The sequence below is a fragment of the Pinus tabuliformis genome, chromosome J (assembly GCF_031772625.1).
Source record: "Pinus tabuliformis cultivar Carrire ecotype Pingquan chromosome J, CPIR1, whole genome shotgun sequence".
Lineage (NCBI taxonomy): Eukaryota > Viridiplantae > Streptophyta > Pinopsida > Pinales > Pinaceae > Pinus > Pinus tabuliformis.
In genome coordinates, this window is record NC_142295.1 from 71,540,832 (window position 1) to 71,551,440 (window position 10,609).

The 10,609-nt window shown below is 37.5% G+C and overlaps 1 protein-coding gene across 3 annotated transcripts; it reads right to left on the reverse strand.

Annotated features, from left to right (window-relative positions):
- Window positions 1–1,693: 1,693 nt before the first annotated feature.
- Window positions 1,694–10,201, reverse strand: LOC149225570 (ABC transporter G family member 36-like). 3 transcript variants are annotated; one of them, XM_089375118.1, is made up of 21 exons: window positions 10,117–10,201; window positions 9,460–9,619; window positions 9,233–9,309; window positions 9,090–9,143; window positions 8,819–8,909; window positions 8,108–8,409; window positions 7,734–8,018; window positions 7,336–7,649; window positions 6,738–6,898; window positions 6,513–6,616; window positions 6,182–6,335; window positions 6,016–6,083; window positions 5,590–5,694; window positions 5,013–5,345; window positions 4,567–4,857; window positions 3,944–4,027; window positions 3,711–3,844; window positions 3,376–3,603; window positions 2,894–3,065; window positions 2,390–2,644; window positions 1,694–2,105 (listed from the first exon to the last, which is right to left on the reverse strand). In XM_089375118.1, the coding sequence occupies exons 1-21, from the start codon at window positions 10,198–10,200 to the stop codon at window positions 1,839–1,841; spliced, it is 3,723 nt and encodes a 1,240-aa protein (XP_089231244.1). In that variant the 5' UTR covers window position 10,201; the 3' UTR covers window positions 1,694–1,838. The 3 variants fall into 3 exon arrangements, with proteins under 3 accessions (XP_089231244.1, XP_089231243.1, XP_089231242.1); XM_089375117.1 differs by having other exon boundaries at window positions 5,590–5,753; window positions 5,985–6,083; XM_089375116.1 differs by having other exon boundaries at window positions 5,590–5,755; window positions 5,978–6,083.
- Between the last annotated feature and the right edge of the window lie 408 nt (window positions 10,202–10,609).

Genomic DNA, 10,609 nt, shown 5'->3' on the forward strand with positions numbered 1-10,609 from the left:
AGAAATAACGATTGTTCAAACATTTTCAAGAGAACTGACACTTAGTTCATTATGAAACAGGTGGCCACCTCCCTGTGAGGTGTTACACAGTGATGATGACGCAGAACAGAGGAATTCAAACAGACAGAGGTAGGAGAACCAGAGTGCCGGGAAGCGGAAACGAACAGTCAGAAAGCAGATTGGCTTTAAAGCCACGAACTGACAGAAACAAAGCAAGTGGAGAGTTAGTTAAGGCAGAAAGCCAAGAGCAGAGAATAGAGAGAAGAAGCCGAGCTAACTTGAAGGCAGCATTGAGCTAGACAGAGCCAGAGAGAGTCAGAGAGTCTGTGTACTCCAGAGAAGGCTTGAGAGGTTCAAGCAAACTCCTCTGTAAATATCTGTCATGTATTGAGTCTCAGATTGGGCTCATACTACTGTGACCAATAGAGGTCGAGTTTCAGTAAGGAGAGTATGTGTACTCCAGAGACTTGGGGGATCCAAGTCCAGTCCTACTGATTTATATCTGTTGAGTGAGACTCAAATTGAGCTCATTGTTGTAAAACTTGCTTTGAAAACATAATAGAGAGGCCACCACTGAAGGCTGGACCAGGAGACATAGCCTAGGAGCATTGGGTGAACTCCTTATTAAACTTGTTGTATTTACATGTTTTACTATTGTGTTTTCTCTAACTGCTTCAGTGTCTGTGTATTTCGCAATCTTATCGATCCGTTGCATAAAGTAACATAGGCACATCCATGCACATGAGTTTGTAATACCTTTAATTCTTTGTCTTGGATAAAGTCCAGATCACAAAGGATGGGCTCTTCCAGGCAACATGATGCCCCACAAACCCAATCTTCTAGATCTTTCAGTGCCAGCTCCAACTCCTCAATTGTTTAGATCTTCCAGTGCCAGCTCCAACTCCTCAATTGTCTTCCAACAAGGGTTTCTCTCCTTCAGCCTTGGAAAGTAGGAGAGACACACTTAAAGCAAGTACTAACTTGGAGGTCAGTAGCTTCTCCGCGTCATCAATAGGTGGTTTCACCAAGGGACATTGAGCACTCTCCCTATGGATCTTTAGTTGAGACATTCTACCAAGGCCTTGAGCTCTTGATAGGGATTTCTTTCTTCTTTGTGGTTCCTAGTGCTATATCTCACTACTGAATGACACACTTTAGATTTTAGGTCTTGGATCTCATAGATTATATCTTTCTTTTTACATGAGCTGCAATCACAGGCCCACGTGTGTATTGATTTTGATGTACCTAGCAGTCCCTTGACCTATGTATGGTCATTCATTGAGCATTAATAAAATTATATTATCTTACCTCATTGCAGTTAATAGTCCAACAAGTGATGCTTCCAACCCTGGAAGTTTGGAATCAAGTGCTATCTCATTCTATGATATTTCTTCAACAATAATGAACCAAGTCCCTTTCAAGATTTTCAACTCATAAATAGGAGTTCCCAGAGTGCTATAAGTAATTTTGAACTTGTACTACAATGATTTCTTTAATTCTCTAGATGGAAAAAGCAACAAAAGACAGCAAATTGTACTTTCTTAATTATAATATTAAAAAGAATTCAGTTTTGAGATCTTTCTCTCAAAGGAGGCCCAATGGATATGTAATCTAAACAAACTTTTTATCAAAGGTTTATTTATATGATACCTGATATAACATATTAACATGGAAAACCAGATAAGTAGGGTGATCACTGATCAGTAGACAGCCCAATACAGGTTATTGCGTTAATATCTGGTCTTCCCATGGCAAGCACCCCAACTTACCATTCCACCAACTTTTAAATAAAGCTCTTAATTTTGAATTTTAACAGCGAATATCACTTCCAAACTTTTCTATCTCCTCTGGAAATTGAACATTGTGATGGCATACGCAATTAATACTGCAAAGAATACAGGGAAAATCACAAGGACTGCTCCAACAATACCTAAAATGTCATGGTCATATCCAAAATAATCTTCCAAGAAGTTAGAGATGGGCTTCTCTGTGCCATCAACAAGGATTCTTTTTGTAATGTCCCCATACTGAGAAGTGACAAGTGCAGTTAATGTCCACGATGTTGGGCAGATCCAGTAGTACCATTGCCACCATGGAGGTAGAGCCTAGAAAATCAGTTAGGGTATCTCGTCAATATAGGTCTGAGTTCTTATATTCGACACCCAAGAATAAGAAGCTTAACAATACAATTCTACCCCTAAATCTGAAACAAAGTTTTACTCAGAACTCAAAAACAGGTTCCTTAACCAAAGACCAAATCGGGGGTTTTGGCAAGGTACTGACAGAGAAAATGAAATTGTCCAAGTTATGAACTGGAAATTCATATATTATGTTGCTACAAACTTTAAGAAAAATAATAAAACACTTGAATTACATTCACCAAGCTCACCAGTCTCGGAATGAGGAATCCGGAAAAGAGATTGAAAAGACTGTAGAAGGCTGAGGCCACAACAGCAGCAACTTGGTAGCTTGGAGTGATTGCGACAGCCAGCATTCCATAATATGTAAAATAGAGAAAGGTGAAGAACATGGTGAATATATACCAGAAAAATTTCAGTGCAGACCACTGAAATCCTATCATGGTGTACGTGAGCAATCCATACATGGCTGTCTGAATAAGTATGTAGGGAATCTCAATTACAATCTGAAACAAACAGCATATTGTGCAATTTAGATAACATATTGGTATATTTCAATCTAATGTAGTAATGCAATGTCAGTATCTATTATAATTTATCAAATATAATGTATTTTCCTGATTGAAATATTTATTATTAGAATGAAAAATAGGTGAAGTTTTAGTTGTAGGCTATCATATATATATATATGGGCTAAAGAAGGTAGAAAATCATTTTAAAGTTTGGTTGAGAAGGTTTATAGTCACTAAGCTTGCCTGTGATAGAGCATAGGGTAAAGCAGAGTACATTCCAGCTGCCTTTTCTCTATAAAAGACAGTTCGCTCCACAGCCACTATGGATTGCACTAAAGAGGAATTAGTGACTCCCAGAAATAAAGTTGCACCATACAAAGCCCCCATGACCTTTAACAAGTCGTTTTTAGTTTCTCTGCAACAGATGCAAACAAAACAGTTAATACTTATTGTTTTTAAAATTATCGGGTCCCATGGCAAGAAATATTTTCTGCCAATTTTGTGATTCTGGTCATGAATTTGTTCTTTTTTATATTTAAAAGGATTTTTATATTAAAAGGTCTTAACCCAAAATTCCTCCATCAAGTTGCAATGCTTCAATTTTGGCATCACCCCTGATATATTGTTTGGAACATCTGTGGATCATGGATATATAATACTAAAATTATAAGCCATATAAACTTTCTATTTATTATCATTGCTAAGCAAATGTTTGTCGTACTTACATTTTCATTCCACACTGCCAGTAGATGGTGCCAAAAAAGAGTGCCGATATAAATGTGAAGAACAAACGGACTAAATTGTAATCTGTGCTTCGCCAATATGTCCAGTGCTTCTTCCACAGACAAGCAGTAAATTGGGCCCATGTAGATTGGGCAAACTTGGTTGGAAAGTAAAGATCCGTGGCACCTTGAACTTGTGTGGATAATTCTTTAACTAGCTCTATATGATACCTGCAAAAAAGATAACACCATATCACTCAAATAATTGATGTAATATGATATTCATATTTCTTTGAAATCTGTTATGGGCATTATAAGAGCGTTTGATCTGGACTTACTGGAAAAGAGGAGACTTCTTATAAATTTCAGCAAAATCTATCTCAAGGCACTCCTCAGCAGCTCTAGAGCTGATTTCTAGCATCCATGTTGCAGGGTTACATTTATCAGTAATCTTTGTCACACCTTCAATAGCCTGTCCAGGACATTTCAAGTTGCTAGATTCAATGAGACTTGAATAAACTGTAAGATGCCTTAATAACATATGCTGCATTAGCAAACATTAATCATATACCTGGAAGTACTCTATGACATGGATTGAATGGTGACCTAGTGGACCACCATATATAATTTGACCACCTTGTTTCATCAACAACAGCTGCAAAAAAGGAAAGAATGCTATTGTAGTTGGGATTGTTTGGGAAAGTAAGCATCATTAAATATTTGTAAGGTGCCGTTCAATAAGCATTGCTTTACACACATGATTATCAGGTTTTACCTAGGTGTCCAAATGCATTGCCCTTCAGAGTGGGCAGTGAAAATTGTTCTAAACATTGATATTGGTGGGCTTCTAAAAGATCTTCCTTTCTAGAAATTTACAGAACCATCTCCTTCTTCCTACAATCCATCTTATAACCTTTTCAAAACTAGCCATTTTGCTGAAGACCTTTGATATTAAATATTTTACTCCATGGCCTTGGATTTGAAATTTAAATATAGCTCTCCGAACTCTAGATACATCACTACCAATTGGCCCCCTATGATTATTGTCAGTGGTTTGGACTTCTAGTGAAAAATAATTTTCCTTCCATGACATGTGGTCTCATGTATGCTTTCATATTTTTTTTGTGGGTGTCTGATCGCAATTTCAGATTTGGCTATATTAACAACCTGTAAGGAGTTAGAGATGTATCTTACCTCATCGAATCCTTCAAAAATATCTATACTTGGCTGATGGATAGTACAGACTACAGTTCGGCCTGTGTCCACTGTATTCCTAACTGTACGCATCACGATAGCTGCAGCTCTGGCATCCAGACCAGATGTCGGCTCGTCCATGAATATGATTGAAGGATTTGCAACAAGTTCTACAGCAATGGTTAGTCTCTTCCGTTGCTCAGTTGATAGACCACTCACACCAGGAAGACCCACCAATGTGTCTCTCAAGCTATCAAGCTCTACAAGCTCCATCACTTCATCCACAAACATCTGTTAAATAGAACAATCTCAATCTTAGGAAACCCAATATTAAGAATGAAAGAAAGAAACTATATTAAAGTCCACAGGTGGTTCATAAGTGGCTCTCAACATTTCTGTTGCATCAGGAGTATATTTTTAAGATTAAAATCACCATAAATATTTACCTGCTTGCTCTTGGTATCTATTTCTGGTGAAAGGCGCAAGTAAGCAGAGAACACTACTGATTCTCGTACTGTTATCTGAGGAGAGTGAATATCATTTTGCTCGCAATAACCTGAAACCCTGGCAAATGTCTCCTGTACCTTTGGAAAACCAGAGATATGTATATCCCCCTCAATATAACCTCCCGTTTTTCTTCCAGATAGCACATCCATGAGAGTCGTCTTTCCAGCACCACTAATACCCATTAATGCAGTTAAAACACCAGGTCTGAATGCTCCTGTTATATCTTTCAGCAGCTGAAGCCTCTTCTCTGTAGCTCCTAGTGCTTTCATTTCCTATTGCCCAGATCAAATTGAGAATCAAACTTTAGAATTTTCATAGGTCCTGGGAAACTTTTGTTCATCTCAGTGCTACTTTAAAATACCAATATGAATTCAGAGAAAATGTTAAAAGCTTTCAGTTTTTTCCAATATTGCATGAAGGCCTTCAATTTAGCATGCATTTAAATTACGGTTTCTTAAAATTATCTGCGAAGCTCAAATAGTGCAGATTATTCACCAAAGTTTAGGTAGGTCATACCGCTGGCATGTCAACAAAATAGTGCAGATCTCTAAACGATATGGCCAGTGGCTGGAAAGGCAATATCATTCCTCTCTTGGGATGTTCTTGAGCTGAAGGATACGTCTTATGAATCCTTTTGGTTCTTATGGATTCACTGGACAAGCTGATGGGTTGGACTTCAACTGTAAGAAAAGATATGCATTCAAAATGGAGGAAACAAATCAGAATTGAAATATAAAGGACTCTCTTCAAAAATTCAAACTTTATTTTTTTTCTTTTTATTTCATTATGGATTAGGACTGATACAATTTAGTTTACCACATTCACAACCCCTATTTCAATAAATCTGGTCTTACCAGAAACTATACCTTCTTGAGCAGGCAAAGAATAAGGTAGAAACCTTTGCTCCTGACAGTTCAATGGCATGTTTTTCACAGCAAAAGCATCGCCTTGCCTATCTTGGATTTCAGCAAGTCTCTCCTCAGAAATCACTGCTGGAGCCTTTTCAATAGCTGCACAGTAATAATATTTCTGATTGTTTCTTAGTTACATGAATTCCAAAACACTAGAAAGAAAATGGAATTTCATCAGATTGCATGAGAGGACTTACGATTCAGATAGGTCAAGGCAAGTGTCAGCAAAACATTAAAGAGAACTGTAAATCCAACCATAGCACCCACACTAACCCAATAGAAATGAGCTTTCCCAAAGAGGCCATGACTCTGAAGAACAAATTGCCCAATAGTCATGTTTGAAGAGAATGGCTGCCATTAAAAAAATTGGTTAACCAGGTGTAGCATTAAAATTCCTCAATCATCAAGAGTTCAATGACAGTGTTCAGAAATTTAATCCAAGGAAACTGGTGAACTTGTAAAACGAAAAAGTATTATAATGGGGCATGGAGGGATGCATTAATCAGAACAGTGTCTTAGTATTGATACCTTTTCCCAGCGGGGAGCAAGAAATTCATTGACTGTGATTGCTGTCTCTGCATAGGCCAATGGCGAGATCCAGTAGCCCCATAGCCACCATTTGGGAACTGAACCTGCATAAAATTACAGACAAATCTCAAATACTGTATAATTCCTTGACTCACTAATGATGTCTAATAAATTTTCCTTAGACCTTTGAAAAATATAAACAGGAAAGGGACAAACTAGCCTTACTTCGTGGAATAATAAATCCACTAAGTACGAAGATAATCAATAGACAAAATGAGCCTCCACTGTTAGATATGACCATCGTCCGGCAAATCCCAGCTATAAGGCGAAATAATGATGATGATAACTGATGCAGACAAAAGAGAGCTAGAAATTGCCCAAAAAACCTGTGGCAGTATCAAGATGAGAACAACTAATTGCAATTGATTGGAGATAAGATAAAACAATGCATTCCTAAAGTATGAGATTCCTTTTTGCTTCGTCAATGTTAGATTCTAGACTCTATGTGAGAGATATATAGATAGACAAGTCAAGGAAGAAAAAGCAAGAGAGAGGGTTAAGTTGTAAGCGACAGAAAATTGAAATAAGTACAATGAATGTCATATGATTTGAACATAAATCTTCTTATCTATAAACTTAATGTCTTCAATGTCTTCAGCTGCACCAGCTGGACATCGTCGGCATTGAGGACAGTTTTGGTGATAAACAATTGTAATGTAAGATAAAGAATAAAATAACTGCTTACGCTTGGTATCTAATAAAACCAGTTATTCTTGCAGGAATTTGAGTTTTTTACACTTAATATCATATACACAATACAAACCTGCTCGCTTCAGGGGCAAATCCAGTGACATAATATGTAATGGCAGTCCAAGCAAAAGACTCGATCAACGACACAGGAATTTTCAGGACAACTGTTGGAATAGTGTATGTCCATGCTGGGTACAACAAAAGGTCTCTCTGTTTGAAAAATACGGGCAGTCGAGCCATAGTCATCGCTATCTCCGCATAGCCATTGAACATAATGATAATAAGTGAGAAGAACAGAGCACTCAAGTAGTAATTTCCATGCACCATGTCGATTTTCATTCTTGTCCGGATGAAAACTGACATTGTAATGCAGGCCACCAAAACCATCTGCAGAAATCGACGGGGGCATATGGTTATATTCTAAGCTATTTTCTAAAAAACTTACATAAGAATTCTAGACATCCAAATCACCTGTACAAACATGAAGATATAGAGGAAAGAGTTCCGTTTCATAAGTAGCCATTCACGGCCAAAACATGCTTTTAATAGCTCAAACTTGCTTTTCGAATATCTAATGTAGGATAGTGCAGCTTTATGACTTGCAGACTTATCATAAGGCGTTGAAAGCTCATCGACAAGTTCTTTTCCTATGTAAAACTCTTGGAATTTCTCTGCAAACTGATTCACAGAAACATATTGATAAGGCCTTCCAGTATCATTAGTCCAGTATTGTTCTTGGTCCTTCTGGGATATAACCTGGAGCAGGAACAGATAGATTAAAATCAGATTAATGATCTCACTGAGTTGAAATACCAGCCGTGATGAGCATATCAGAATTTTAATACCTCCTGCAAAAAATCTGCAATAGCTTTTCGTTCTGGACACCTGAAACCACATCTCCCAAAAAATTCAAGTGCATGTTCCTTAGGCCCTTGATATACTATTTTCCCTTCTGACAATAAAATAACGTCATCAAAGAGGTCAAATGTCTCAAGTGCAGGCTGAAGAAGTGACATCAGAATTGTCCCCTCCATTATATGTGCAAATTGCTGGAAACACTTCACAATCTGAAAGGTAGTTGAGCTATCTAAACCCGTTGAAATGTCATCCATAAACAGCGTCTTTACTGGACTTACAGCCATTTCACCTACAAAGATGAACGCAGATTAGCTGCAAAAATAAATTTGGCTTTTGGGAGCCAATATGTGAAAAAATGAGTCCATATAGTAGTTTTGTTTACTGCAAAATTTTGGGTGGCTATTCAATCCTACCCAAATAGGAAAAGTTATGTACAATGAAAAATTTGAACAGAGTTGTGAATTTAATCGTAAAAACGAAGTATACATTTAACTAGTTTATACTAGTCATTTACAGGGCAGCATCCTTGCAGCTACAACAGCTCATATACCGTATTCAAGTTATACAATAATATGAACCATCCCGGTCTTGAATACAGCTACTACAGACTAAATGATAGCAGAAGATGTTTTTCATAGCATGTCATAGAAATAACTTTTTACTTAGTGGTCGAGAGTCAGAATGTGAACAACTTGTACCTGTCGTCACTCTCTTCTTCTGCCCACCAGAAATTCCTCTTTGCATGGCATCACCAATTATCGTGTCTCCGCAAACATCCAAGCCCAGAATCTACAAACAATAAATTTAGCCGACAGAGAAGAATAATCCTTTTGACTACTGCATTTTTAATTAAAACATATAATAAACACATGTACACGATTGCTGATGATTTCTGGTGTTATATGGCACTATATCTTCACAGAAATCAGAAGTTCCAATTAGAATTCGTTGGGCTGTGCCAGCTCTTACCTTTAAAATATAGTCTACTTGAAGGTTTCCTCTCAAACCTTCAATGGAAGTTGCCTGGATAAAAATAATAATCACAAGTTCATCTTACATTCGATAAAACTAAATGCTATAATTGAAAGGAATTAAAGGAGCATGTATTTTACTTTTACAAATGTGTCAAAATCTGCCTCTGGAAGGATGCCTGCTTGTTTCTCTCGTTCAATAAGTTCCACAAGAAGTTCTGCACATTCATAAACTACTTATGAAACCTTTAACTAATGTGTTAAATCATTGGATAGGCCACACAAAGTACATACTTTGGTGGTGCACTGAAATTAAATTTCTCAAGATGAGAGAAAATGAACCAAACTTACTGCAAAGAATTACACACCATATCTGGTGCCAACTCCTTGACAACGAGCTGCGAAATCAAGTGTTTCTCTTGCTGTCATCTCTCCAATATGTACATCATACTGACTTACATATGCTGATGTCTTCTGAGGAACAAATTCATCAAGTCTGTATCCATTATATGTCACATTTCCTTCCATCTGTGGAGGTAGACATCCATTAGCTAATTGCAGAAGAAGTGAACAAATGAACAAGCCAAGTATCATACCACACTTTTCGGAGAAGACTGTGCAAGAAACATATCCAACGGAACTACACCTCAAAAAGAGAACGTCTTTAGACATGGGTGTTAGTGGTGAGGAGTGTCTACACTATCAAAATTTCCTGGGACTTGCACCTAGCTTCATCCTTCGAAACTCAAGAGGGTTAAGCACAAAAATGTAGCTAGAATGAAATTCCGATAGCGGGCTTAAGATTGGGTCCGACCTCACCAGTAAATAAATGAAAGTTTGCCTGGTGTTCCTATATCCAAAGTTTGCCTCTAAACTTACCATTGTAGTGAGTACCTAGGCCTTGTAATTAAATGTCCTCCTCTATTAACTCCTATTATACCCAATTTCAGACCACTAATAGCATAATGAACACAAGTTTCAATTGTTCAGAGTTGAAATAACTAATATTAAAATTTAAAACTCACCTTTAGTGACCGATCCAAATTCCCAGAGAGTGCCTGAAGCAAGGTGGACTTTCCCGACCCCGGTGAACCCAACAGAAGTGTCATCCTGCATCAATTTCCCCATGATACTAAGATTGTTTGACATGGGCCATCCTATACATTAATTTTCTTACAGCCTGCAAAAATGAAAGAAACCATGAATTATTAATTAATGTCAATGTTCAAACCTGGAAGGCTTGATAATGCCACTTATGTTTCTCAAAATTGTCAACCTGGTCCTCTTTGTGGGAGATAAACGGAACAATTCCAACAAACCCTGAAACAAGAACAAAGACAACGTTCAACATTGGATGGTTTACATAAAAAATTATTCAATATCTTGCAATCACTTAATGCATAAAGAGGAGATGTTTTGTCAAGGTCTCCACAAAAACTGGCAATTGCCGGTTAATTGCTGTTGTCACAGTGAAGAAAAGGCAATTAGACTCACATCCACGGCATTTCTTGCAGCGTT

Excerpts from the sequence above, each read along its gene's own strand:
- LOC149225570 (XM_089375116.1), bottom strand. The coding sequence starts at position 10,200 with ATGACACTTCTGTTGGGTTCACCGGGGTCGGGAAAGTCCACCTTGCTT. Across the intron at positions 9,310-9,459 it reads AGGAGTTGGCACCAGATATG|AACTTCTTGTGGAACTTATT; the intron begins GTGTGTAATTCT and ends ATGAATGTGCAG. Across the intron at positions 8,910-9,089 it reads AAGTAGACTATATTTTAAAG|ATTCTGGGCTTGGATGTTTG; the intron begins GTAAGAGCTGGC and ends TATTGTTTGTAG.